At 40.0% G+C, this 24,522-nt stretch overlaps 1 protein-coding gene across 2 annotated transcripts in view; it reads right to left on the bottom strand.

Moving 5' to 3' along the window:
• The window catches only part of Il31ra (interleukin 31 receptor A), a 71,228-nt gene that overhangs the window by 36,686 nt on the left and 10,020 nt on the right, over nucleotides 1-24,522 (bottom strand). For both annotated transcript variants that reach the window (XM_039103156.2, NM_001257278.2), the window contains 2 exon segments: nucleotides 10,966-11,083; nucleotides 8,296-8,459 (listed from right to left, as the gene is read on the bottom strand). In XM_039103156.2, the coding sequence (XP_038959084.1) occupies nucleotides 8,296-8,459; nucleotides 10,966-11,083 (282 nt within the window).

Genomic DNA, 24,522 nt, shown 5'->3' on the forward strand with positions numbered 1-24,522 from the left:
CTGAACATTTATGCTCCAAATGCAAGGGCACCCCATTCATAAAAGAAACATTACTAAAGCTCAAAGCACACACTGCACCTCACATAATAATAGTGGGAGACTTCAGCACCCTACTCTCATCATGGACAGATCATGAAAACAGAAACTAAACAGAAACACAGTGAAACTAACAGAAGTTATGAACCAAATGGATTTAACATTTCAATAGAACATTTCGTCCTAAAACAAAAGAATATACCTTCTTCTCAGCACCTCATGATACCTTTTCCAAAATTGACCATGTAATCGGGCACAAAATAGGCCTCAACAGATACAAGAAGACTGAAATAATCCCATGCATCCTATCAGATCACCAGGACTAAGGCTGGTCTTCAATAACAACAAAAACAACAGAAAGCCCACATACACATGGAAGCTGAACAATGCTCTACTCAATGACAACTTGGTCGAGGAAGAAATTTAGAAAGAAAGTAAAGACTTTTTAGAATTTAATGAAAACAAAGGCAAAACATACCAAAACTTATGGGACACAATGAAAGCAGTGTTAAGAGGAAAACTCATAGCTCTGAGTGCCTCCAAAAAGAAGCTGGAGAGAGTATACACTAGCAGCTTGACAGCACACCTGAAAACTCTAGAACAAAAAGAAGCAAATACACCCCAGAGGAGTAGATGCAGGAAATAATCAAACTCAGGGCTGAAATCAACCAAATAGAAACAAAAAGAACTAGACAAAGAATCAACAAAACCAGGATCTGGTACTTTGAGAAAAATCAACAAAATAGATAAACCCTTAGCCAGACTACCCAGAGGGCAAAAAGGCAGTATCTAAATTAACAAAAATCAGAAATGAAAAGGGAGACATAACAACAGAATCTGAGGAAATTAAAAAAAAATCAGATCCTACTACAAAAGGCTATACTCAACAAAACTGGAAAATCTAGATGAAATGGACAATTTTATAGATAGATAGGTACTAAAGTTAAATCAGGAACAGATAAACCATTTAAACATTCCCATAACCCCTAAAGAAATAGAAGCAGTCATTAAAGGTCTCCCAACCAAAAAAAAAAAAAAAGAGCCCAGGACCAGATGGGTTTAGTGCAGAATTCTATCAGACCTTCAAAGAAGACTTCATACCAATACTCTTCAAACTATTCCACAAAATAGAAACAGAAGGAACACTACCCAATTCATTCAATGAAGAGATGAAGCCACAATTACACTTTTACCTAAACCACAGAGACCCAACAAAGGAAGAGAACTTCAGACCAATTTCCCTGAGTATTGACACAAAAATACTCAATAAAATTCTTGCAAACTGAATCCAAGAACACATCAAAATAATCATTCACCATGATCAAGTAGGCTTTATCCCAGGGATGCAGGGATGGTTCATATATGGAAATCCATCAACATAATCCACTATATAAACAAACTCAAAGAAAAAAAAAACCACATGATCATCTCATTAGATGCTAAGAAAGCATTTGACAAATTTCAATACCCCTTCATGGTAAAAGTCTTGGAAAGATCAGGAATTCAAGACCCATACCTAAACATAGTAAAAGCAATATACAGCAAACCAGTAGCCAACATCAAACTAAATGGAGAGAAATTAAGGCAATGAAAATATCTATAGATATCTGGAATAGACTTGAAGACCCAGAAATAAACCATCACACCTATGGTCACTTGACCTTTGACAAAGGAGCTAAAAACATCTAAGGGAAAAAAGATAGCATTTCTTTTTTTTTTTTATGAACATATGATTTATTGAATAAGCACACATATTTTGATTTCCAAACCATATATGATCTTTTTTTTAATTTAGAGAATACTTTATTAGTTTTTGTAATCAAACCCACGTATATAAGGCCTTACATATTTAATACAGTGTGTTACCCCTGTACAAATGGAAAAAACTTAAGTTCAACATTTCTAGACCAATATGGCTGTTAATTTCTGTACAGTGCCAACTCAACACAGTAAACGGGGATACTTTTTTCGAAAGTTGACAGCACAGGTAAAGTTTCAAAAAATTCAAATTATATATCTGTATATATATATTTATATTTATATAAAAAGACCAATAATAGCAGTGTGTTATGCATCAACAGCAGCAACAGCTTTTCCAGGTTCTGCAGTCATCTGAACAAAACTGTAGAGACATCCAGCACACTCCATTAAAAAAAAAAAAGTAAAAAAACAAAACCCGAGAAAACAGCACAGTTCTGTTACTCTTGTGGTACCTGGCACCATTTTTTTTTTAAATTAGCTTCTCAATCATCATCTGGAAAGAAAACATTCTGAGCAACATCATTAAAAACAGCTCTGATAAAGCACGGTCACTACTACGTATCATAAAGCAGGTACAAGCTATTTTACATCCACAGAGGTATGATACAGTACTGTCCTACATCTATAATACTAGAGGATACAATTTAAAAGGCATTATTTGAGACTTGATTCTACTTTTCCAGCAGAGGGCCCAAAGGATGGTGTGACACAGCTTTGTAAAGAAACATACTCTAGACAGGATTTCCTTTCACTAGTGGCACACTTCTAAGGATTCATTCTCTTCATGAATGTCAGCTAAAACCGTTATTAAAAAATGAAATATCCCTAGAACAAAACCGTATAACCACCGGATTCACATGAAGATGACCTAGTGGAGACAAGCTGGACCTCACCTTACCAACAAGCTATCAAATCTGTTATGTTTAAACAGTGAGACCTCCAAGGAAGGAGATGCCAAGTAGTGCTTCAAAGCTTCGGACCACAATCAAACACAGCATCCTTTTCAACAGAAGCAGAAGCTCATCTGAATATGCTCATGGATGCTGACATCAACATTTAATCATCTCCTCACTCATCCAGGAAGAGGGGGAGATCAGTTACTACTGTACTTTATTGTGTTCAACCAAATCACCATGTTACAAAAATAGCAAGCTGCCATAATAAAAAATAAGGCTCCTCTATCCAGCACCAGATAGCATCATTTTACTTTCAAGCCTAGAAATTGCACACTTGTATATAAACCAATCGAAGATGAGGATTGAGAGTTCATCTTGGTGGATTTTTCCTTTGATGAATATGAAGTGTCCTTCCTTATCTTTTTTGATGACTTTTAATTGAAAATTGATTTTATTTGATATTAGAATGGCTACTCCAGCTTGCTTCTTCTGACCATTTGCTTGGAAAGTTGTTTTCCAGCCTTTCACTCTGAGGTAGTGTCTGTCTTTGTCTCTGAGGTGTGTTTCCTGTAGGCAGCAGAATGCAGGGTCCTCATTGCGTATCCAGTTTGTTAATCTATGTCTTTTTATTGGGGAGTTGAGGCCATTGATGTTGAGAGATATTAAGGAATAGTGATTATTGCTTCCTGTTATATTCATATTTGGATGTGAGGTTATGTTTGTGTGCTTTCATTCTCTTTGTTTTGTTGCCAAGACGATTAGTTTCTTGCTTCTTCTAGGGTATAGCTTGCCTCCTTATGTTGGGCTTTACCCTTTATTATCCTTTGTAGTGCTGGATTTGTAGAAAGATATTGTGTAAATTTGGTTTTGTCATGGAATATCTTGGTTTCTCCATCTATGTTAATTGAGAGTTTTGCAGGATACAGTAACCTGGGCTGGCATTTGTGTTCTCTTAGGGTCTGTATGACATCTGTCCAGGATCTTCTGGCCTTCATAGTTTCTGGCGAAAAGTCTGGTGTGATTCTGATAGGTCTGCCTTTATATGTTACTTGACCTTTTTCCCTTACTGCTTTTAATATTCTTTCTTTATTTTGTGCGTTTGGTGTTTTGACAATTATGTGACGGGAGGAGTTTCTTTTCTGGTCCAATCTATTTGGAGTTCTGTAGGCTTCTTGTATGCCTATGGGTATCTCTATTTTTATGTTAGGGAAGTTTTCTTCTATGATTTTGTTGAAGATATTTACTGGTCCTTTGAGCTGGGAGTCTTCACTCTCTTCTATACCTATTATCCTTAGGTTTGATCTTCTCATTGAGTCCTGGATTTCCTGTATGTTTTGGACCAGTAGCTTTTTCCGCTTTACATTATCTTTGACAGTTGAGTCAATGATTTCTATGGAATCTTCTGCTCCTGAGATTCTCTCTTCCATCTCTTGTATTCTGTTGGTGAAGCTTGTATCTACAGCTCCTTGTCTTTTCTTTTGATTTTCTATGTCCAGGGTTGTTTCCATGTGTTCTTTCTTGATTGCTTCTATTTCCATTTTTAATTCCTTCAACTGTTTGATTGTGTTTTCCTGGAATTCTTTCAGGGATTTTTGCGATTCCTCTCTGTAGGCTTCTACTTGTTCTCTAAGGGAGTTCTTTATGTCTTTCTTGAAGTCCTCCAGCATCATGATCAAATATGATTTTGAAACTAGATCTTGCTTTTCTGGTGTGTTTGGATATTCCGTGTTTGCTTTGGTGGGAGAATTGGGCTCCGATGATGCCATGTAGTCTTGGTTTCTGTTGCTTGGGTTCCTGCGCTTGCCTCTCGCCATCAGATTATCTCTAGTGTTACTTTGTTCTGCTATTTCTGACAGTGGCTAGACTGTCCTATAAGCCTGTGTCAGGAGTGCTGTAGACCTGTTTTCCTGTTTTCTTTCAGCCAGTTATGGGGACAGAGTGTTCTGCTTTCGGGCGTCTAGTTTTTCCTCTCTACAGGTCTTCAGCTGTTCCTGTGGGCCTGTGTCTTGAGTTCACCAGGCAGGTTTCTTGCAGGGGAAAAGGTCCTACCTGTGGTTCCAAGGCTCAAGTTTGCTCGTGGGGTACTGCCTAAGTCCTCTCCGCGGCGGCAGCAACTGGGAAGATCTGCGCCGCTCTTTCCGGGAGCCTCCATGCACCAGGGTTCCAGATGGCGTTTGGTGTTTTCCTCTGGCATCTGGATGTGCACAGAGTGCAGTCTCTTCTGGTTTCCCAGGCGTGTCTGCCTCTCTGAAGGTTTAGCTCTCCCTCCCACGGGATTTGGGTGCAGAGAACTGTTTATCCGGTCTGTTTCCTTCAGGTTCCGGCGGTGTCTCAGGCTCAGGGGTCCTGCCGCCCCTGGGCCCTCCCCTACGGGAACCCAGAGGCCTTATACAGTTGCCTCTTGGGCCAGGGATGTGGGCAGGGGTGGGCAGTGTTGGTGGTCTCCTCCGCTCTGCAGCCTCAGGAGTGCCCACCTGATCAGGCGGTGAGGTCTCTCTCCCACGGGGTTTGGGAGCAGAGAGCTGCTGCCAAAAGATAGCATTTCTATACATGGTGCTGGTTCAAGTGCAGGTCAGCATGTAGAAGAATGCAAATTGACCCATTCTTATTGACCTGTACAAAGCTCAAGTCCAAGTGGATCAAGGACCTCCACATAAAACCAGATACACTGAATCTAATAGAAGAGAAAGTGGGGAAAATCTTGAACAAATGGGAACAGGGAAAAATTTCCTGAACAGAACACTAGTGGCTTGTGCTCTAAGATTAAGAATCGACAAATGGGACTTCATAAATTGCAAAGCTTCTGTAAGGCAAAGGACACTGTCATTAGGACAAAATGGTAACCAACAGATTAGGAAAAGATTTTTGCCAATCCTACATCTGATAGAGGGCTAATATCCAATATATAGAAAGAACACAAGAAGTTAGACTCCAGAGACCCAAATAACCCTATTAAAAGTGGGGAACAGAGATAAACAGAATTCTCAGGTAAGGAAACTCGAATGGCAGAGAAGCACCCTTAGTCATCAGGGAAATGCAAATCAAAACAACCCTGAGATTCCACTTCATATCAGTCAGAATGGCTAAGATCAAAAACTCAGATGACAGCAGAGGCTGACAAGGATGTGGAGAAAGAGGAACACTCCTCCATTGTTGGTGGGATTGCAAGCTGGTACAGCCACTCTAGAAATCAGTCTGGAGGTTCCTCAGAAAATTGGACATTGTACTACTTGAGAACCCAGCTATACCACTCCTGGGCATATACCCAAAAGATTCTCCAACATATAACAAGGACACATGCTCCACTATGTTCATAGCAGCCTTATTTATAATAGCCAGAAGCTGGAAAGAACCCAGATGTCCTTCAACAGAGTAATGGATACAAAAAATTTGGCACATCTACACAGTGAAGTACTACTCAGCTATCAAAAACAAAACCTTCATGAAATTCTTAGGCAAATGGATTGAACTAGAAAATATCCTGAGTGAGGTAACCCAATCACAAAAGAACACACATGGTATGCACTCACTGATAAGTGGATATTAGCCCAAAAGCTCAGAATACTCAAGATACAATTTACATGAATTCACATGAAGCTCAAGAAGAAGGAAGATCAAAGTGTGGATGCTTCAGTCCTTTTTAGAAGGGGGAACAAAATATTCACAGGAGGAAATATGGAGACAAAGTTTGGAACAGAGAGTGAAGGAAAGTTCATCCAGAGACTGCCCCACCTGGGGATCCAGCCCATGTACAGTCACCAAGCCCAAACAATATTGCTGATGCCAAGAAGTGCATGCTGACAGGAGCCTAACATAGCTGTCTCTTGAGAGGCTTTGCCAGAGCCTGACAAATACAGAGGTGGATGCTCACAGCCAACCATTGGACTGAGAACAGGGTCCCCAATGGAGGAGTTAGAGAAAGGACTGGAGGAGCTGAAGGGGTTTGCAACCCTATGGGAGGAACAACAATATCAACCAACCAGACACCCCAGAGCTCCCAGAGACTAAACTACCAAGAAAAGAGTACACATGGAGTGACTGATGGCTCCAGCAGCACATGTAGCAGAGGATGGCCTTGTTGAGCATCAAGGGGAGGAGAGGCCCTTGGCCCTGTGAAGGTTGGATGTCCCAGTGTAGGGAAATACCAGGGCAGGAAAGGAAGGTGGCTGGGTTGGGGAACTCCCTCATAGAAGCATGGGGAGGGGTATGGGATAGGGGTTTGCTGGAGGGGAAACCAGGAAAGGGGGTAACATTTAAAATGTAAATAAAGAAAATGTAGTAATATATAACAGACTCTGAATACATTATAGAAGCCAGATTTTTTTCAAAAAGGGCATTTATTATACAATTCTATTTATATGAAAAGTTCCTAATAGACAAATCCATAGAGATAAGAGAAAAAAATGTTGAACTTGTTAGATGTTAGAAGAAAAGGTCAATAAATGATTGGGGACTTGTTTCTGATAATTATGATGTTTCCTGACTACATTGAACTTACTCCTATTTCTGAATTTCATGGTAATATTTGCACAACTTTGTGCTTATAATAAATCCACTGATTTGCATACTTTAGGGTTTTGAATTTATAGTATATTAATTGTATTTACCAGTTCCTTTAAACTACATGGTAAAAATTGACTTTTGAAAAAATTTTGAAAGATCACAATTGACAACACATTTTTTAAAAAAGGAGCCCCTCATTTCTTTCACGGGCAATGATGGCATGTTGGAGAGGGGGCCATGGTCATTTCTCTGAGGACCATTTATGCTACATACTGCAAAAGAGATTAGTGGTCAGCAAGACACCTCTTGTTTATTGTTCTTTCTTCTCTCGTCTAATTAATTCTTTCCTTCCTCTCCCTCCACTTTGCCCTTTCTTTCTCCCTCCCTCTCTTCCTTCTTCCGGAACACTACATGCCTACTAGTGGGTCTGTTGTGGTAAATATTATTTCTGTGTTTCTACTCCACCTTAGATTATTTAGTTCTCAAATAAAAGACACATAACTTTTATATTTATAATAAGCCTTAGAGCATCAGGGCTGGGCAGATATCAACCCTCTATGGTGCTTTTTCTACTTCCCTGTTAATAATCCTGAGATATCACTTGCCATTGTTCCACCTGGGCTGCTCCTGCTCCAACTGCTCATGGCCCTGAGTTCACCATCCACCAACCCTAAGGCACTTTCTTCTATCTCCCTCTCTTTCTCCTCATGGTCTCTTCTCAGACCCCAAGCCTGGGAACCGAAGTCCTGCCTACCAGGCTTTGCCTAGCAAAGGCTGTAGGCATCTTTATTCTACCAATAGTTTTAAACTAAGGTGTAAGGTTTGCACAACAAAAGCTGGCATACATGAGAATTCATTTGTCTTGAGGCAACTAGACCTTGTGATACAGAATTTAGCATTACAACACACAGCAATAGACCAAACCTCAACAGGCCCACAGTGTGTGTGTGTGTGTGTGTGTGTGTGTGTGTGTGTGTGTGTGTGTGTGTAATTCCCTCAAACTTTGAGTCTGTCTTTGAACCTAAAGATTCCTTAATTAGGGGAAGTTGGAAGAGCAATTAATTCCCATGCCCCTACACAGACACCATCAACTACTTACCTATGGAGCTTAGATCCCAATATGTGATGGCAGATATAGCTTTACCATCGTTGTTTTGAGCTTCTACTTCAACACTGCAGTTGTCTGGGGCTATTGCACAGTAGGAGGGAAAAGAACACGAAGCCTCTGTAGCATTAACAGTGCAACTGCTCTTCCCATAGGAGCTTTAAAGGAAAGGATATTCAACATGAGTTTGGTACAGAAGTTTGAAGGATGCACATCATGTACAGAATAATCACCATTTTATAAAAACATATTTATGTGATTTGTCAGAGATGCTTAGAAAGCTACTCATAAACATGTTTAAATAATTGTCTTTTGACAATACAACTAAAATGTATGTTTCTAGCTGAACTCATCATTTGTATATATCGTTTTTAAAAACTCATTAAGATAGATGGCTTATTCATACAGATAACAGATAAAAGGCAGATAGATTAGAGAGATGACAGATAGGGCATAGGTAGATGTGGCGACTTGAGTGAGAATGCCTCCCCATAGGTTGATGAACCATTTGGGAAGGATTAAGAGGTGTGGCCTGTTGAAGGAGATGTATCACAGGGGGTGGGCATCGAGAACCAGTGTATGTGTGTCTCCCCTCCTCTCTTGCCCACCTCTCTCCCTTCTCCCCTTCCCTCTCTTGCTGCTGTACATACGTATCAGGATGTAAAGTTCTCAGCTACGGCTCCAGTGCCGTGACTGTGTGCTTCCCACCATGATGCTAATGGGCTAACTCTCTGAAACTAGAAGAGCTCCAGTTAAATTCTTTCTTTTGTAAGAGTTGCCTTGGTCATGGTGTCTCTTCATAGCAACAGAATACTAAGACAAGAAATAATAGACAGGTCATATATAACAGGTAATGATCAATGATTGATGGTGAATTGATAGACCCTCTCAAGCTGCTATTAACAGGAATCAGGTGAGTGGGTGTCAGAACATGGTCCAGGAATGGATACCTGTGAAGAGAATATTGAGCACTTAAGAGACACTCCAAAGAAACAAGGCAAGAGTCTTGTGACCTAGGTTTCTTCGAAACATAGAATTGTTCTTGGAACGTGTTTTCATGCTCCTCCCAGGCATAGCGGATAAGAGTGGGTTTACTTCAAACTACTTGTTATTGATTACTATTATTATTCAATTAAATATTTAAATTATCCTTCATATACCTGTATGGAAGAACGTGTTTTGCCGCATGTAGTTTGTTCTTGTGATTGATTAAAGCTTGAACTCATGAGACGTTTAGTCACGTGACCTTTCTTAACCCTCAGAGTATAAGTACTCTGATATATTTGTCTAATACTCTGAATTAAGTTGGCTACCACATGAGACTTTAGTCCATTAATCAGCTCCATTCTCCCAGGTGCCTGCCTCTAGAGCAGTGTCAGGTGGGCACAGCCATGGCCTATGTGGCTCTCAGGTTGTAGACATGGAGCAGAACTGACCAGGAGGCTCAGCTTGCAAGTTGTGCTGGAGAAGGAGAGACATTAGACATTTGGATTCTGGGGATCAGAAAGGACCTTGAGGGTTTCTGATGCAAAAAAGTGGCTCCCAGAGTGATGTATCATGGTCATAAGCACAGATATAGGTCTGTATAGGGTGAAATAAATAAAGTCATGTAAACTGAAAGTGTGGCTGTGACCGTTGCTAGGGCTGCAATTAATGTTTGCAGGTATTCAGGTCACAACCCTGGAACTATACCCTTTCTCTTCTTTTCCACCCTTCCAGATGTCTTTGAAGTCTCAACTTAAAAACTACCCACCTCTTCTCTCTTCCTCGGGGCAAGGATTTGTTCTTTTCTTTTCTTCTTTTGTAAATGTAGACTTCCCTTTGAGTGCACACATGTGTGAACCCACAAAGACAGACAGACAGACAGACAGACAGACACAGACAGACACATCCCACCAACATCACCACCACCACCAACATCCTTGTGATAATTGGCTCTACTTGAAATAGACAAAAACAAAAGTCCATCTAACAATAGTATCCAGCCTGAGTTTCTAGAGGAACACAAATGAATAGTTTCATTAGCTTTCTTAGGAAAAAAACATTTAAAACTTGCACATACTAAAACACTTGGCTTATGAATAGAATCATAACTTTTAAATGATAAAAAATTTTATTCAAATGGAAAAATGGTCAAAAGGGATGCTTGAGGTGGTAAGGAAAAGTCAGTGACCACTGAACTGACAAACAGTACCATAGAAATCAGTGGCAGGATGAGGCAAGTCCTCTTAGCTCTAGGCCACAGCCACACTATATCTGGATCCATGAGAAAACAAATAACAATGAAGCAGAGGTATAGCTCCTTCTAGAAAGAAGAGGAGCAAAACCAAATGTGTGAATGAAGACTTTCCCACCATGCTCCTAACTGGAGACCACTCTTAGCCACTCTGGCATCTAATGGCAGATCACCATATGGTCTATAGTCTTCCCTCTTCAGATTCAATCCTGTCAGCATGTTACAAGGAACTGGAATGCCACCCAGCCACTTTACAAATATAGCTGTCACCCACAGGTTGAGAAATGCCATCCTTCCTAAGTAACTTGACTTGGGTGAATCAGAAGCCCCGCTTCCTGCTGAGATCACATAGGAGCACACACACACACAGTTCCCACAATTACTAAGTCATCCCCCACTGAGAGCACACACATACTTCCCACACTTACTAAGTCATCCTCACGGTGTAGCTGGTATCATTGGTTTCCTTCTCTGGACTCCAAGTGCAAGTCAGATTCCTGTCAAAGTAAAAGATGCAGGAAATGTTCTCTGGCTTAGGTGGTAGACCTGGAGAAAAGTCACAGAATTACAACTTTAGAACACAAGAACCACTGCTAGCACTCCACACTTTAATCAGTGCCTTCCAAATCGCATTTGCTACGTAGAGTAGATTTTCCTGATCCACTGGTTCTGAACCTTCCTAATACTGCAGTCCTTTAATACAGTTCCTTGTATTGACCCCTAGCCATAAGATTATTTTTGTTGGAACTTTGTAACTGTAACTTTGCTACTGCTATGAGTCATAATGTAAATATATGATATGCAGGATATCTGAAGCCACCCTTGTGAAAGGGGTTGCAACCCACAGGTTGAGAACCACTGTCCTGACCAGACTTAGGAGAAGTCTTTTATGTCAGTGACTGCCTTTAAAGAGATGTCTACTTTAAAAAAAAAAAACCAAACAAACAAAAAACCCCAAACATTTTATAGTCCTAATAAAAATAAGCAGGAAGAACCAGGCAGTGGTGATGCACACTTTTAATCCCAGCACTCAGGAGGCAGAGGCAGGAGGATCTCTGAATTGAAAAGCCAGCCTGGTTTCAGGACATCTTGGGCTACACAGAGAAACCCTGTCTCAAAGGACAAAACAGTAATAAGAACAACAACTACAAAAACTCACTTAGAAGCAAAAGATATTTAAAGTAAACATGAGATGTGTGTGAAGTACTAAGCAAGGCATCAAACAAACCCCTCTGAATAACCGGGTTATAGATACAGATGTAAAAAAATTCAAGTATTTTTTTGGACAATGTTTGCATGTCTGCAGCTGACGTTCCTGGTAGTTCCCTGCAGGACAGGAACAGCACATACTTCTCATCCAGAACAAAAGTCTAGTGCCCTAAGGGGTCCCCAAATAGGAGAAGTTACATATTAATAAACAGTAGTGGGAATGAATTACATTGTCAGAATATGGTCCAAGAATGGCGTTGTGTAAGGAAAGTTCCGAGTACTTATGAAACAACTCCAAGAAAACAGGAATCTTGTGACCTCAGGTCCTTCAAAGCATGGAATGTGTTTTCATGCTCCTCCCAGGTGTAGTGAATGGGACTGAGTTTACTTCAGATCAATCATTTCAACTGGACCCATTTTCATATGTCTCTATGGGAAAACATGTTTGTGACACAATGTGGCTTATCCTTGTGTTTGGACCCTTTACTCAGGTGACCCTTATCAACCTCAGAGTATAAATTGTCTGATGCTCTGAGTAAAGTCAGCTACTGAATGAGGCTTCAACCCACCTCAGTTATTGGCTCCATTCTCTAGGTCCCATGGCCTCTAGAGAGGTGACATTACATCTTAATTTTTCACTGACTTATGTACAATTTGATTTCATCACGAATGTAGTCAACAAACTGTAGAAACAGAATCATTACCTTTGACTTTTAAAACTTATTAATTTTTACATTTTACTTCAGTTGTAGATAGCATGACATATAAAACACAATGTTACAATTTCTAGGTTAAGGTAGTGATTAGATCTGCTTACTATTGGGCATAAATTAACCATTAGATCTTACTATTTAGAACAAGTGTCATAAATTTTTGTTTTTGGAATTTTTATTTCTAATATATAGATTCCTTTGTAATCTTAGAGTGTGTGTTGTTTTGGGTGGTGTTTTTTTATATCAATATATTATTTTTGAGAAGTGGGTTCATCAGCTGTAGCAGGTAACGATGAATTTCTAATACATACACAAATGCAAGAGCTGAGGGCAATTTTATACTAAGGGCAGTGTTCAGCTGATAAACTCCTACTATTATTTTTTGAATGTTTGACTAGGTAATAGTCTTTAAGAGAAGGTATATTTCAGAGAGGAACCAACTTAAGTCACATATTAAATAAAAGCTTTAATGCTTTAAAAGAAGTCCCTATCTGACAAGAAATAGAAAAGGATGGGTTGGAGAGATGGTTCCTGAGATGACCAGCCTCAGATTATTATATAATCTGTGACTGGTTCACCCTTATTAAGCAAGGCTTTAAGGGATTCATTTTAGGAAAGATTCCTGCTATTAAAATGCTTTTCCTGTTATTATTAAACACATATAACAATCATTAAGTAATAGCACGCCCCTTTGGAGCAGATCTCTGCAAATCTCAAAGATGTACTGTCTCGTAGTGATGCTATATAGACAAATAGATGACTTCTTAGTTTTAATGATGATCCTATAAGAATTCCTAAAGTTATATCAGTGATTATTAAGCTCTTTTATAGTGGGACTGCTATTAAGTCTTTTTCTGACAGTCAAAACTACAGTGAGAACTCTGCCAGTCTCCCAAGTGTCACCAGTTAATTGCTCTTAGATAGTAACCAGACATTCTCCTACTCAGAGCACATTCCAAGAGGTTGTAAAACAATTAACCAAAGGTCATAAAAAGGGAAATAATGATTTATTATAGGTGCTAGGGCAGAGGATAAAATATTGACCAGGTTTATCTATACAAAACTTCACTAATAACTTAGTTATGGTTTTAACCCTTCAGTGAACCTGTGGAGCTGTGACAGGTGATGGATGGTTAACCAGATAATTACTTCTGATGAATATGCATGTAAACATTCTCTATTGTAAACTTCTATTTCAATTTATGATTTGACTTTTCATGTGAATTTGTGGTGAAATTTGTAACATGCGATCATGTATTCTGAAAGATGTTTAAGTGCTGAGGACAAAGAGAAGAGTCAGGACTGAGCTGGAGAAGACAGCTGGAGGAGGACTGAGCTGGAAAGGACTGAGCTGGAGAGGACTGAGTGAAGGAGAACTAAGCTAAGAAGAAGTGTGCTCAGGAGAACTGAGCAAAAAAGATCTGGGCTGAGAAGAAATTCAGAGTGGAATAACTTAGAGACTTGGAGAGAGCAGAAGGAGCAGGCAGATTTTTCCTTACCATGGGACAGAACAGGTCATTTCTCAATAGTAACGCAGTTTTAGTCTTATTAAAAGGAACAAGTCTTTTTCGCTCACAAACTTGGGTTTAATTTATTTAGCATTAAAAGGGTAGAAACTATTTCTTTCTCTGTGCAATAAAGATTGGAGCTCATCTTTCATCCAGAATGAGTGAGTTCTTTCTGCACCGGTGCTTGGTCTTTGCCCTATATGCATATGTAAGTATGGATGTGTATAAGTAAGTAATTGTGAGAATGTATGCATGTGTATGTGTAAGAATGTAATTGTGAGAATTCATGTAAGCTAGGCCCAACTGATTGAATGGAAATGTATAAATGTACATTTATCAATCTATATATGAACTTATATAAGTTTATGCATATTTGCCTATGTAAAAGTTTTTCCTTCTGCAAGTGCTATTCACTTCTCTTGGTTCAATAGAAGTTTATTGCTCCAAACTTCCCCCTAGCTTGACAAGCAAGAGGCATAGGGACAAAAGGGAAAAGGCTCTAGCAATTAATTCTCTACTTTATCTCCTGCTGTTTTAGAATGAGGTGCTAAATGCCAGAGTCTGCAGTTTCTGGCCTCAGAGGAACACAGAAGGTGGGTCAGTTACAGTAGTAGAGCATAGCAACTTAGACATAGATAAGTAAATCAGCTACAGTAACATAGTAATTTAGATTTAGATAAGTAAACTTGTTATTATACAACAACCCTAAATATCTTGTAAGACAAAGTTTTACCCCCATATATTGTAAGACAAAGTCTTACCCTCCACCGATGCTCTTCCTCCTCCACTGCCTCAAGAAGAACCAACACAAGAAAGAAGACTAATGCCAGGGCTGGCCCCTGGCATGGTATAGATACAAACATGATAACCCAATGCTCAGCTAACGCCAACTGACACACAGTGACCAACAGAGGAGAGACTGGGCAATCAATACCAGATGGGCCAGAGAAGACCAGTGGAACATAAGGACCCATTCCTACAGTCTAGTGTTAGACAAATTCTACTCTAATGCTCAGACACCATCAGAAGAAAGAGCAAGAGAATAGCAGGAGTTCTGGAAGTGGAAATTTTTGCTCCAGAAAGACTGAGTTAACCCAAAGATGCTGGAAACCAGAAGAAGAAAGTGAGGTAGGGCTAATAAATAGCCTTTAGGGCTCTTCAACTCCCCCTATTTCTCTATTCCTACCTGACTTTTCTTCCAGTCGACAGGGGACTTTGTTTGATTTAGCTTAATCACTGAAAATAGGGGTGTTCTAGTCCTTGAAATACCTGAGCAATGCTCTCTGTATCTTAACTCTTTCAGAGAGATATTACTGTTTACAGGAAGGCAACAGTAAAGCACTCCAGGATGAGTCACATTCATCCCTTTGTTTAGATTTTGACATTCATGGTTTTTAAAGGACTCAGATACAAAAGTTTATGTATGTCCACATGACAAAGGAGACCCTGAACAGTGACAAATGAGAATGAATGAAAGCTAGATGCTTCCATATTGTCCTTCCTTTGACTGCCTCTCACAAGCTCTACATCTATCCCCACCACTCAGTAGTTCCGTAAGCATTTCTATCTTCACAGCTTCAATACGAAAAACCATGACAAAGACAGTGACTTGCAAGTTTAGATGCATAACAAGACCAAAATGAACTGAACTAGACCTAAGTAATAGCACATGTTACATGGAGATAAGAAGGTGCAGAATTAACACATTCCACAAAGGGTCCACACAACTTAAGACGTCCCTGGGGATCCCTTGGAACAGCAAGCCAAATGTTAACAGCCTGAACATTTCACAAATGTCACAGGGAAAGTATCATAGAGGATGAACTAAGGGTCATTCAAATATTCCCAAGAGAAATAACTCATTTGCTGACTGATTCACTCCTTATCTCTTAAGAGATTAGGAGTGTATTCATATGCGTGTCTGTGTGTTTGCTGCATGCGTTGTGTATAGTGTGTAGCGTATATAATACGGGGCTTGTGAGGATATGGATCCTCAGGTTTCATAGGTAATCCAAGCCTAGACTATGTGGTAAGGTCCAAGCTAGTGAGAAAATTTGTCTTTAAAAATCTCAAAAGTAAGCAGTCAAGGTGGAGGAGCCCTGCAGTTCAGACTGCACCTGGATCTGAACGAACCCAGTCAAATAGCTTCCTGCACCCAAATCTTGTGGGAGGGAGAGCTAGACCTTCAGAGGGGCAGACATGCCTGGGAAACCAGAGGAGACTAAACTCTGCCCACATTTCTGACTCTAGAGGAAAACACCTAGCAACATCAGGGTCCCCTGTGCACAGGGACCCAGAAGAAGGGGCAGGCCCTTGTGGTTGCTGCCCTCAAGGAGAGCTGAAATCTAGCCCTGAAGAGAGACTTCAGGCCCGAGACCAAAGGTAAGACCAACTTTTCTGCTCCAAGTGACCTGCCTGGTAGAATCAGGACACGTGCCCATAGGAACAGCTGAAAGCCAGTGGACAAGAACGACTACCCGCCTGAAAGCAGACCACTCTGTGCCCATAACTGGCTGAAAGAAAACAGGAAAACAGGTCTACAGCACTCCTGACACACAGGCCAATAGGATGGTCAAGCCACTATCAGAAATAGCAGAACAAGGTAACAGCAGAGACAATCTGATGGCAAGAGGCAAGCACAGGAACCCAAGCAACAGAAACCAAGACTACATGGCATCATCGGAGCCCAATTCTCCCACCAAAGCAAACACTGACTATCCAAACATACGAGAAAAGCAAGATCTAGATTTAAAATTACATTTAATCATGATGATGGAGGATTTTAAGAAAGACATAAAGAACTCCCTTAGAGAAATGCAGGAAAACACAAGTAAACAAGTAGAAGCCCTTAGAGAGGAAACACAAAAATCCCTGAAAGAATTACAGAAAAACACAATCAAACAGGTGAAGGAATTGAAAACGGAAATAGAAACAATAAAGAAAGCACAAAGGGGGACAACCCTAGAAATACAAAACCAAAGGAAGAGACAAGGAGTCTTAGATACAAGCATCACCAACAAAATACAAGAGATAGAAAAGAGACTCTCAGGAGCAGAAGATTCCATAGAAATCATCAACACAACTGTCAAAGATAATGTGAAATGGAAAAACCTATTGGCCCAAAACATACAGGAAATCCAGGACACAATGAGAAGACAAACCTAAGGATAATAGGTATAGAAGAGAGGGAAGACTCCCAACTAAAAGGACAAATAAGTATCTTCAACAAAATCATAGAAGTAAACTTCCACAACATAAAGAAAGAGATGCCCATAAACATATAAGAAGCCTACAGAATGCCAAATAGATTGGACCAGAAAAGAAACTCCTCCCATCACATAATAGTCAAAACACCAAATGCACAAAACAAAGAAAGAATATTAAAAGCAGTAAGGGAAAAAGGTCAAGTAACATATAAAGGCAGAATCACACCAGACTTTTCGCCAGAGACTATGAAAGCCAGAAGATCCTGGACAGATGTCATACAGACCCTAAGAGAACACAAATGCCAGCCCAGGTTACTGTATCCAGCAAAACTCTCAATTAACATAGAGGAGAAACCAAGATATTCCATGACAAAACCAAATTTATGCAATATCTTTCTACAAATTCAGCCCTACAAAGGATAATAAACAGTAAAGCCCAACACAAGGAGGCAAGTTACAAAAAAAGCAAGAAACTAATTGTTTTGCAACAAAACAAAGAGAAGACAAGCACACAAACATAATCTCACATCTAAACACGAATATAACAGAAAGCAACAATCACTATTCCTTAATATCTCTCAACATCAATGGACTCAATTCCCCAATAAAAAGACACAGATTAACAAACTGGATATGTAAAGAGGACCCAGCATTTTTCTGCCTACAGGAAACACACCTCAGAAACAAAGACAGACACTACCTCAGAATAAAAGGCTGGAAAACAACTTTCCAAGCAAATGGTTTGAAGAAGCATGCTGAAGTAGCCATTCTAATATCGAAAAAAATTGATTTTCAACCAAAGGCATCAAAAAAAGATAAGGAAGGACACTTCATATTCATCAAAGGAAAAATCCACCAAGATGAACTCTCAATCCTAAATATCTATGCTTCAAATACAAGGGCACCTATATACATAAAAGAAACCTCACTAAAGCTCAAAGCACACATTGGACCTCACACAATAGCAGTAGGAGATTTCAACACCCCACTGTCATCAATGGACAGATCATGGAAACAGAAATTAAACAGAGACATAGACTAACAGAAGTTATGTACCAAATGGACTTAACAGATATTTATAGAACATTCTATCCTAAAACAAAAGGATATACCTTCTTCTCACCACCTCATGGTACTTTCTCCAAAATTGACCATATAATTGGTCACAAAACAGGCCTCAACAGATACAGAAAGATAGAAATAATCCCATGTGTCCTATCAGACCACTAAAGACCTATAAGACCTGCTAAAGCTTGTCTTCAATAACAATAAGGGAAGAACACTGACATATACATGGAAGTTGAACAATGCTTTTTACTCAATGATAACCTGGTCAAGGAAGAAATAAAGAAAGAAATTAAAGACTTCTTATAATTTAATGAAAATGAAGGTACAACATACCCAAACATATGGGACACAATGAAAGCTGTGCAAAGAGGAAAACTCAGAGCTCTGAGTGACTGCAGAAAGAAACAAGAAAGAGCATATATCAGCAGCTTGACAGCACACCTAAAAGCTCTAGAACAAAAAGAAGCAAACACAACCAGGAGGAGTAGAAGGCAGGAAATAATCAAACTCACAGCTGAAATCAACCAAGTAGAAACAAAAAGGATTAAGCAAAGAATCAACAGAACCAAAAGCTGGTTCTTTGAGAAAAATCAACAAGATAGATAAACCCTTAGCCAGACTAACCAGAGGACACAGAGAGTGTGTCCAAATCAACAAAATCAGAAATGAAAAGGGAGATAATACAACAGAATCAGAGGAAATTCAAAAAATCATCAGATCCTACTACAAAGGCCTATATTCAACAAACCTTGAAAATCTGAAGGAAATGGACAATTTCCTAGGCAGATACAAGGTACCAAAGTTAAATCAGAAACAGATAAACCATTTAAACAACCCCATAACTCCTAAAGAAATAGAAGCACTCATTAAAAGTCTCCCAACCAAAAAGAGCCCACGTCCAGATGGGTTAAGTGCAGAATTCTATCAGAACTTCAAAAAGACCTCATACCAATACTATCCAAACTATTCCACAAAATTGAAACAGACAGAGCGCTACCGAATTCCTTCTATGAAGCCACAATTACTCTTATACCTAAACCACACAAAGACCCAACAAAGAAAGAGAATGTCAGACCAATTTCCCTTATGAATATTGATGCAAAAATACTCAATAAAATTCTTGCAAACCGAATCCAAGAGCACATCAAAACAATCATCCATCATGAAGTACGCTTCATCCCAGGTATGCAGGGATGGTTTAATATAGAGAAAACCATCAATGTAATCTACTATAATAACAAACTGAAAGATAAAAACCACACAATCATTTCATTAGATGCTAAGAAAGCATTTGACAAAATTCAACATCCCTTCATGATAAAAGTCCTGGTAAGAACAGGAATTCAAGGCCCATACCTAAACATAGTAAAAGTCATATACAGCAAACCAGTAGCTAACATTAAACTAAATGGAGAGAAATTTGAAGCAATCCTACTAAATCAGGGATTAGACAAGGCTGCCTACTCTCTCCCTAATTATTCAATATAGTTCTCAAAGTCCTAGCCAGAGCAATCAGACAACAAAAGGTAATCAAAGGGATACAGATTGGAAAGGAAGAAGTCAAAATATCACCATTTGCAGATGATATGATTGTATATTTAAGTGACCCCAAAAGTTCCACCAGAGAATTACTAAACCTGATAAACACCTTCAGCAAAGTGGCTGGGTATAAAATGAACTCAAATAAATCAGTAGCCTTCCTCTACACAAAAGAGAAAAAAGCTGAGAAAGAAATTAGGGAAATGACATCTTTCATAATAGTCCCAAATAATATAAAATACCTTGGTGTGACTTTAACCAAGCAAGTGAAAGATCTGTATGATAAGAACTTCAAGTCTCTGAAAAAAAAGAAATTGAAGATCTCAGAAGATGAAAAGATCTCCCATGCTCATGGATTGGCAAGATTAATATAGTAAAAATGGCCATTTTACCAAAAGTGGTCTACAGATTCAATGCAATCCCCATCAAATTTCCAACCCAATTCATCATAGAGTTAGAAAGAACAATTTGCAAATTCATCTGGAATAACAAAAAACTCAGGATAGCTAAAACTATCCTCAACAATAAAAGGACTTCTGGGGGAATCACTATCCCTGCACTCAAGCAGTATTACGGAGCAATAGTGATAAAAACTGTATGGTATTGGTACAGAGACAGACAGATAGACCAGGGGAATAGAATTGGAGACTCACAAATGAACCCACACACCTATGGTCACTTGATTTTTGACAAAGGAGTCAAAACCATCCAATGGAAAAGAGAGAGTATTTTCAGCAAATGGTCCTGGTTCAACTGGAGGTCAGCATGTAGAAGAATGCAGATCACCCTGTACAAAGCTTAAAGGACCTCCACATCAAACCAGATATACTCAAACTAATAGAAGAAAAAGTGGGGAAGAATCTTCAACATATGGGCATTGGAGAAAATTTCCTGAACAAAACACCAATGGCTTATGCTCTAAGATCAAGAATCGACAAATGGGATCTCATAAAACTACAAAGCTGCTGGAAGGCAAAAGACACTGTTGTTAGGACAAAATGGCAACCAACACATTGGGAAAAGATCTTTACCAATCCTGCAACTAATAGAGGGTTTATATCCAAAATATACAAGAACTCACGAAGTTAGAGTGCAGGGAGACAAATAACCCTATTAAAAAATGGGGTTCAGAGCTAAACAAACAATTCACAGCTGAAGAATATCACATGGCTGAGAAACACCTAAAGAAATGTTTAACACCCTTAGTCATAAGGGAAATGCAAATCAAAACAACCCTGAGATTTCACCTCACACCAGTCAGAATGGCTAAGATCAAAAACTCAGGTGACAGCAGATGCTGGCGAGGATGTGGAGAAAGAGGAACACTCCTCCATTGTTGGTTGGATTGCAGACTGGTACAACCATTCTGGAAATCAGTCTGGAGGTTCCTCAGAAAATTGGACATTGCACTACCTGAAGATCCAGCTATACCTCTCTTGGGCATATACCCAAAAGATGCCCCAACATATAAAAAAGACACGTGCTCCACTATGTTCATAGCAGCCTTATTTATAATAGCCAGAAGCTGAAAAGAACCCAGATGCCCTTCAACAGAGGAATGGATATAGAAAATGTGGTACATTTACACAATGGAATACTACTCAGCTATCAAAAACAATGACTTTATGAAATTCAGAGGCAAATGGATGGAACTGGAAAATATCATCCTGAGTGAGGTAACCCAATCACAGAAAACCACGCATGGTATGCACTCATTGATAAGTGGATATTAACCCAAATGCTGGAATTACCCTAGATGCACAGAACACATGAAACTCAAGAAGGATGACCAAAATGCGAACGCTTCACTCCTTCTTTAAAAGGGGAACAAGAATACCCTTCACAGGGAATAGGGAGGCAAAGTTTAGAACAGAGACTGAAGGAACACCCATTCAGAGCCTGCCCCACATGTGGCCCATACATATACAGCCACCAAACTAGATAAGATAGATGAAGCAAAGAAGTGCAGGCCGACAGGAACCAGATGTAGATCTCTCCTGAGAGACACAGCCAGAATACAGCAAATATGTAGGCGAATGCCATCATTAAACCACTGAACTGAGAACAGGACCCCCATTGAAGGAATCTTAGAAAGAACTGAAAGAGCTTGAAGGAGCTTGAGACCCCATATGAACAACAATGCCAACCAATCAGAGCTTCCAGGGACTAAGCTACTACCCAAAGACTATACATGGACTGACCCTGGACTCTGACCTCATAGGTAGCAATGAATAACCTAGTAAGGGCACCAGTGGATGGGGAAGCCCTGGGTCCTGCTAAGACTGAACCCCCAGTGAATGGGATTGTTGAGAGGAGAGCGGTAATGGGAGGAGTGTGTGGAGGGGAACACCCATAGAGAAGGGGATGGGGAGGGGTTAAGGGGATGTTGGCCTGGAAACCTGGAAAGGGAATAACATTTGAAATGTAAATAAGAAATACCCAATTTAATAAAGATGGGAAAAAAGTCTCAAAAGTGGACGGTGACTGGTGACAAAGATTTCCTCTCATGCACTCCACACAGACACACAGTTCCACAGACAGACAGACAGACACGTTCTCTCTCTCTCTCTCTCTCTCTCTCTCTCTCTCTCTCTCTCTCTCTCTCTCTCTCCATGGAATAATAGAGACAAAGAAAGATAAATATTACACAGTCTCATTTGTGTTCCTTCAAAAGCTGACCGCACAGAAGAAGGTACTGGAGGTGTGCGTGGTTGGAGGTGAGGAAGTATAGAAAGACACTGGTGAAAGGATACATACTAATAGCTAAAATGCAAGTTCCTCTTAAATGCCAGCGACGTACAAGTGTATAGGGCCAGACAAGAAAAGAGATTAGTAGTTGACCAGGGGACAGGGAGGGGAGAGAAAAGGAAAATAGAAGAATGCAAATTGATCCATTCTTATAGCCCTTTACCAATCCTATATCTAATAGAGGGCTAATATCCAATATATACAAAGAACTCAAGAATAACTTAAGACTCCAGAGAAGGGGCTAGAGAGATGGCGCAGTGGTTAAGAGTGCTGACTGCTCTTCCAGATGGACCCTAGTTCAATTCCCAGCACCCACATGGCCGCTTACAACCATCTGTAACTCCCAGATCTGACAACCTCACACAGACATACATGCAAGCAAAGACATAGCAATGTGCATAAAATAGAAATAAATAAATTATTTAAAAACAGACTCCAGAGACCCTACTAAAAAATGGGGCACGGAGATAAACAGAGAATTCTCAGGTGAGGAAATTCGAATGGCAGAGAAGCACCTAAAGAAATGTTTAACACCCTTAGTCATCAGAGAAATGCAAATCAAATGACCCTAAGATTCCACCTCACACCAGTCAGAATGACTAAGATCAAGAACTCAGTTGAGAGCAGATGCTGGCGAGGATGTAGAGAAAGAGGAACACTCCTTCACTGTTGGTGGGATTGCAAGCTGTACAAACACTCTGAAAATCAATCAGAAAATTGTATATAGCACTACCTGAGGTTCCAGCTATACCACTCCTGGGCATATACCTAAAAGATGCTCCAACATGTAGTAAGGACACATGCTCCACTATATTCATAGCAGCCATATTTGTAATAGCCAGAAACTGGAAACAACCCAGATGTCCCTCGATAGAGGAATAGATACAGAAAATGTGGTACATTTACACATTGGAGTACTACACAGCTATTAAAAACAATGACTTCATGAAATTTGCAGGCAAATGGATAGATCTAGAAAATATCATCCTGAGTGAGGTAACTCAGTCACAAGAGAACACACATGGCATGCACACATTGATAAGTGGATATTAGGCAAAGAGATTGGAGTATCCATGATTCAACTCATAGACCTCAAGAGGAAGGAAGACCAAAGAGTGGATGCTTCAGTCTTACTTAGAAGAGGGAACAAAATAAACAAGGGAAGTAGAGGGTGGGAGGAACTTGGGAGGAAGAGAGGACGGGGAGGGGGAAGGGGGCAGAATAAGGTATGGAGGAGATGGGGAGATGTACAGAGAGTCAGGAATTTGAACAGAGGTGTGTAGCAATGGGGATGGGGAACTGGGGGTAGCAACCAGAAATTCCCAGATGCTAGGAAAGCAGGAGCTCCGAGGACCCCATGGGGATGACATTAGCAGAAATACCCCCCAAAGGGGAGGGAGAACCTGTTGAGACCATATCCACCCACCCATCTCCAAAATTTTTACCCAGAATTGCTCCTGTCTAAAGGACATACAGGGACAAAGAGTGGAGCAGAGACTGAAGGAAAGGCCACCCAGAGACAGCCCCACCTGAGGATCCATCCCATATACAGACACCAAACCCAGACACTATTGCTGATGCCAAGAACTGCACGCTGACAAGAGTCTGATATGGATGTCTCCTGAGAGGCTTTGCCAGATCCTGACCAATACAGATACAGATACTCAAAGACAACCATTGGACTGATCCCAGAGCCCCAATGGAGGAGTTAGGGGAAGGACTGAGGAGCTGAAGAGGTCTTATCTGGCATTAATGAGAGGGGAGGCCCTTGGTCCTGTGAAGGCTTGATGCCCCAGTGTAGAGTAATGCTGGGGCAGTGAGATGGGAGTGGGTGGGTAGGTGGGGGAGCACCCTCATAGAAGCAGGTGAAGGGGGGATTGGGTAGGAGGTTTGCAGAGGGGAAACCAGGAAAGGGGATTACATTTGAAATGTAAATAAATAAAATATCCAATTAAAAAAATGAAGCATGGAAAAAATAAATGAAAGGAAAATGG

This window comes from Rattus norvegicus, chromosome 2 (genome assembly GCF_036323735.1).
Source record: "Rattus norvegicus strain BN/NHsdMcwi chromosome 2, GRCr8, whole genome shotgun sequence".
In the NCBI taxonomy this organism is placed as follows: domain Eukaryota; kingdom Metazoa; phylum Chordata; class Mammalia; order Rodentia; family Muridae; genus Rattus; species Rattus norvegicus.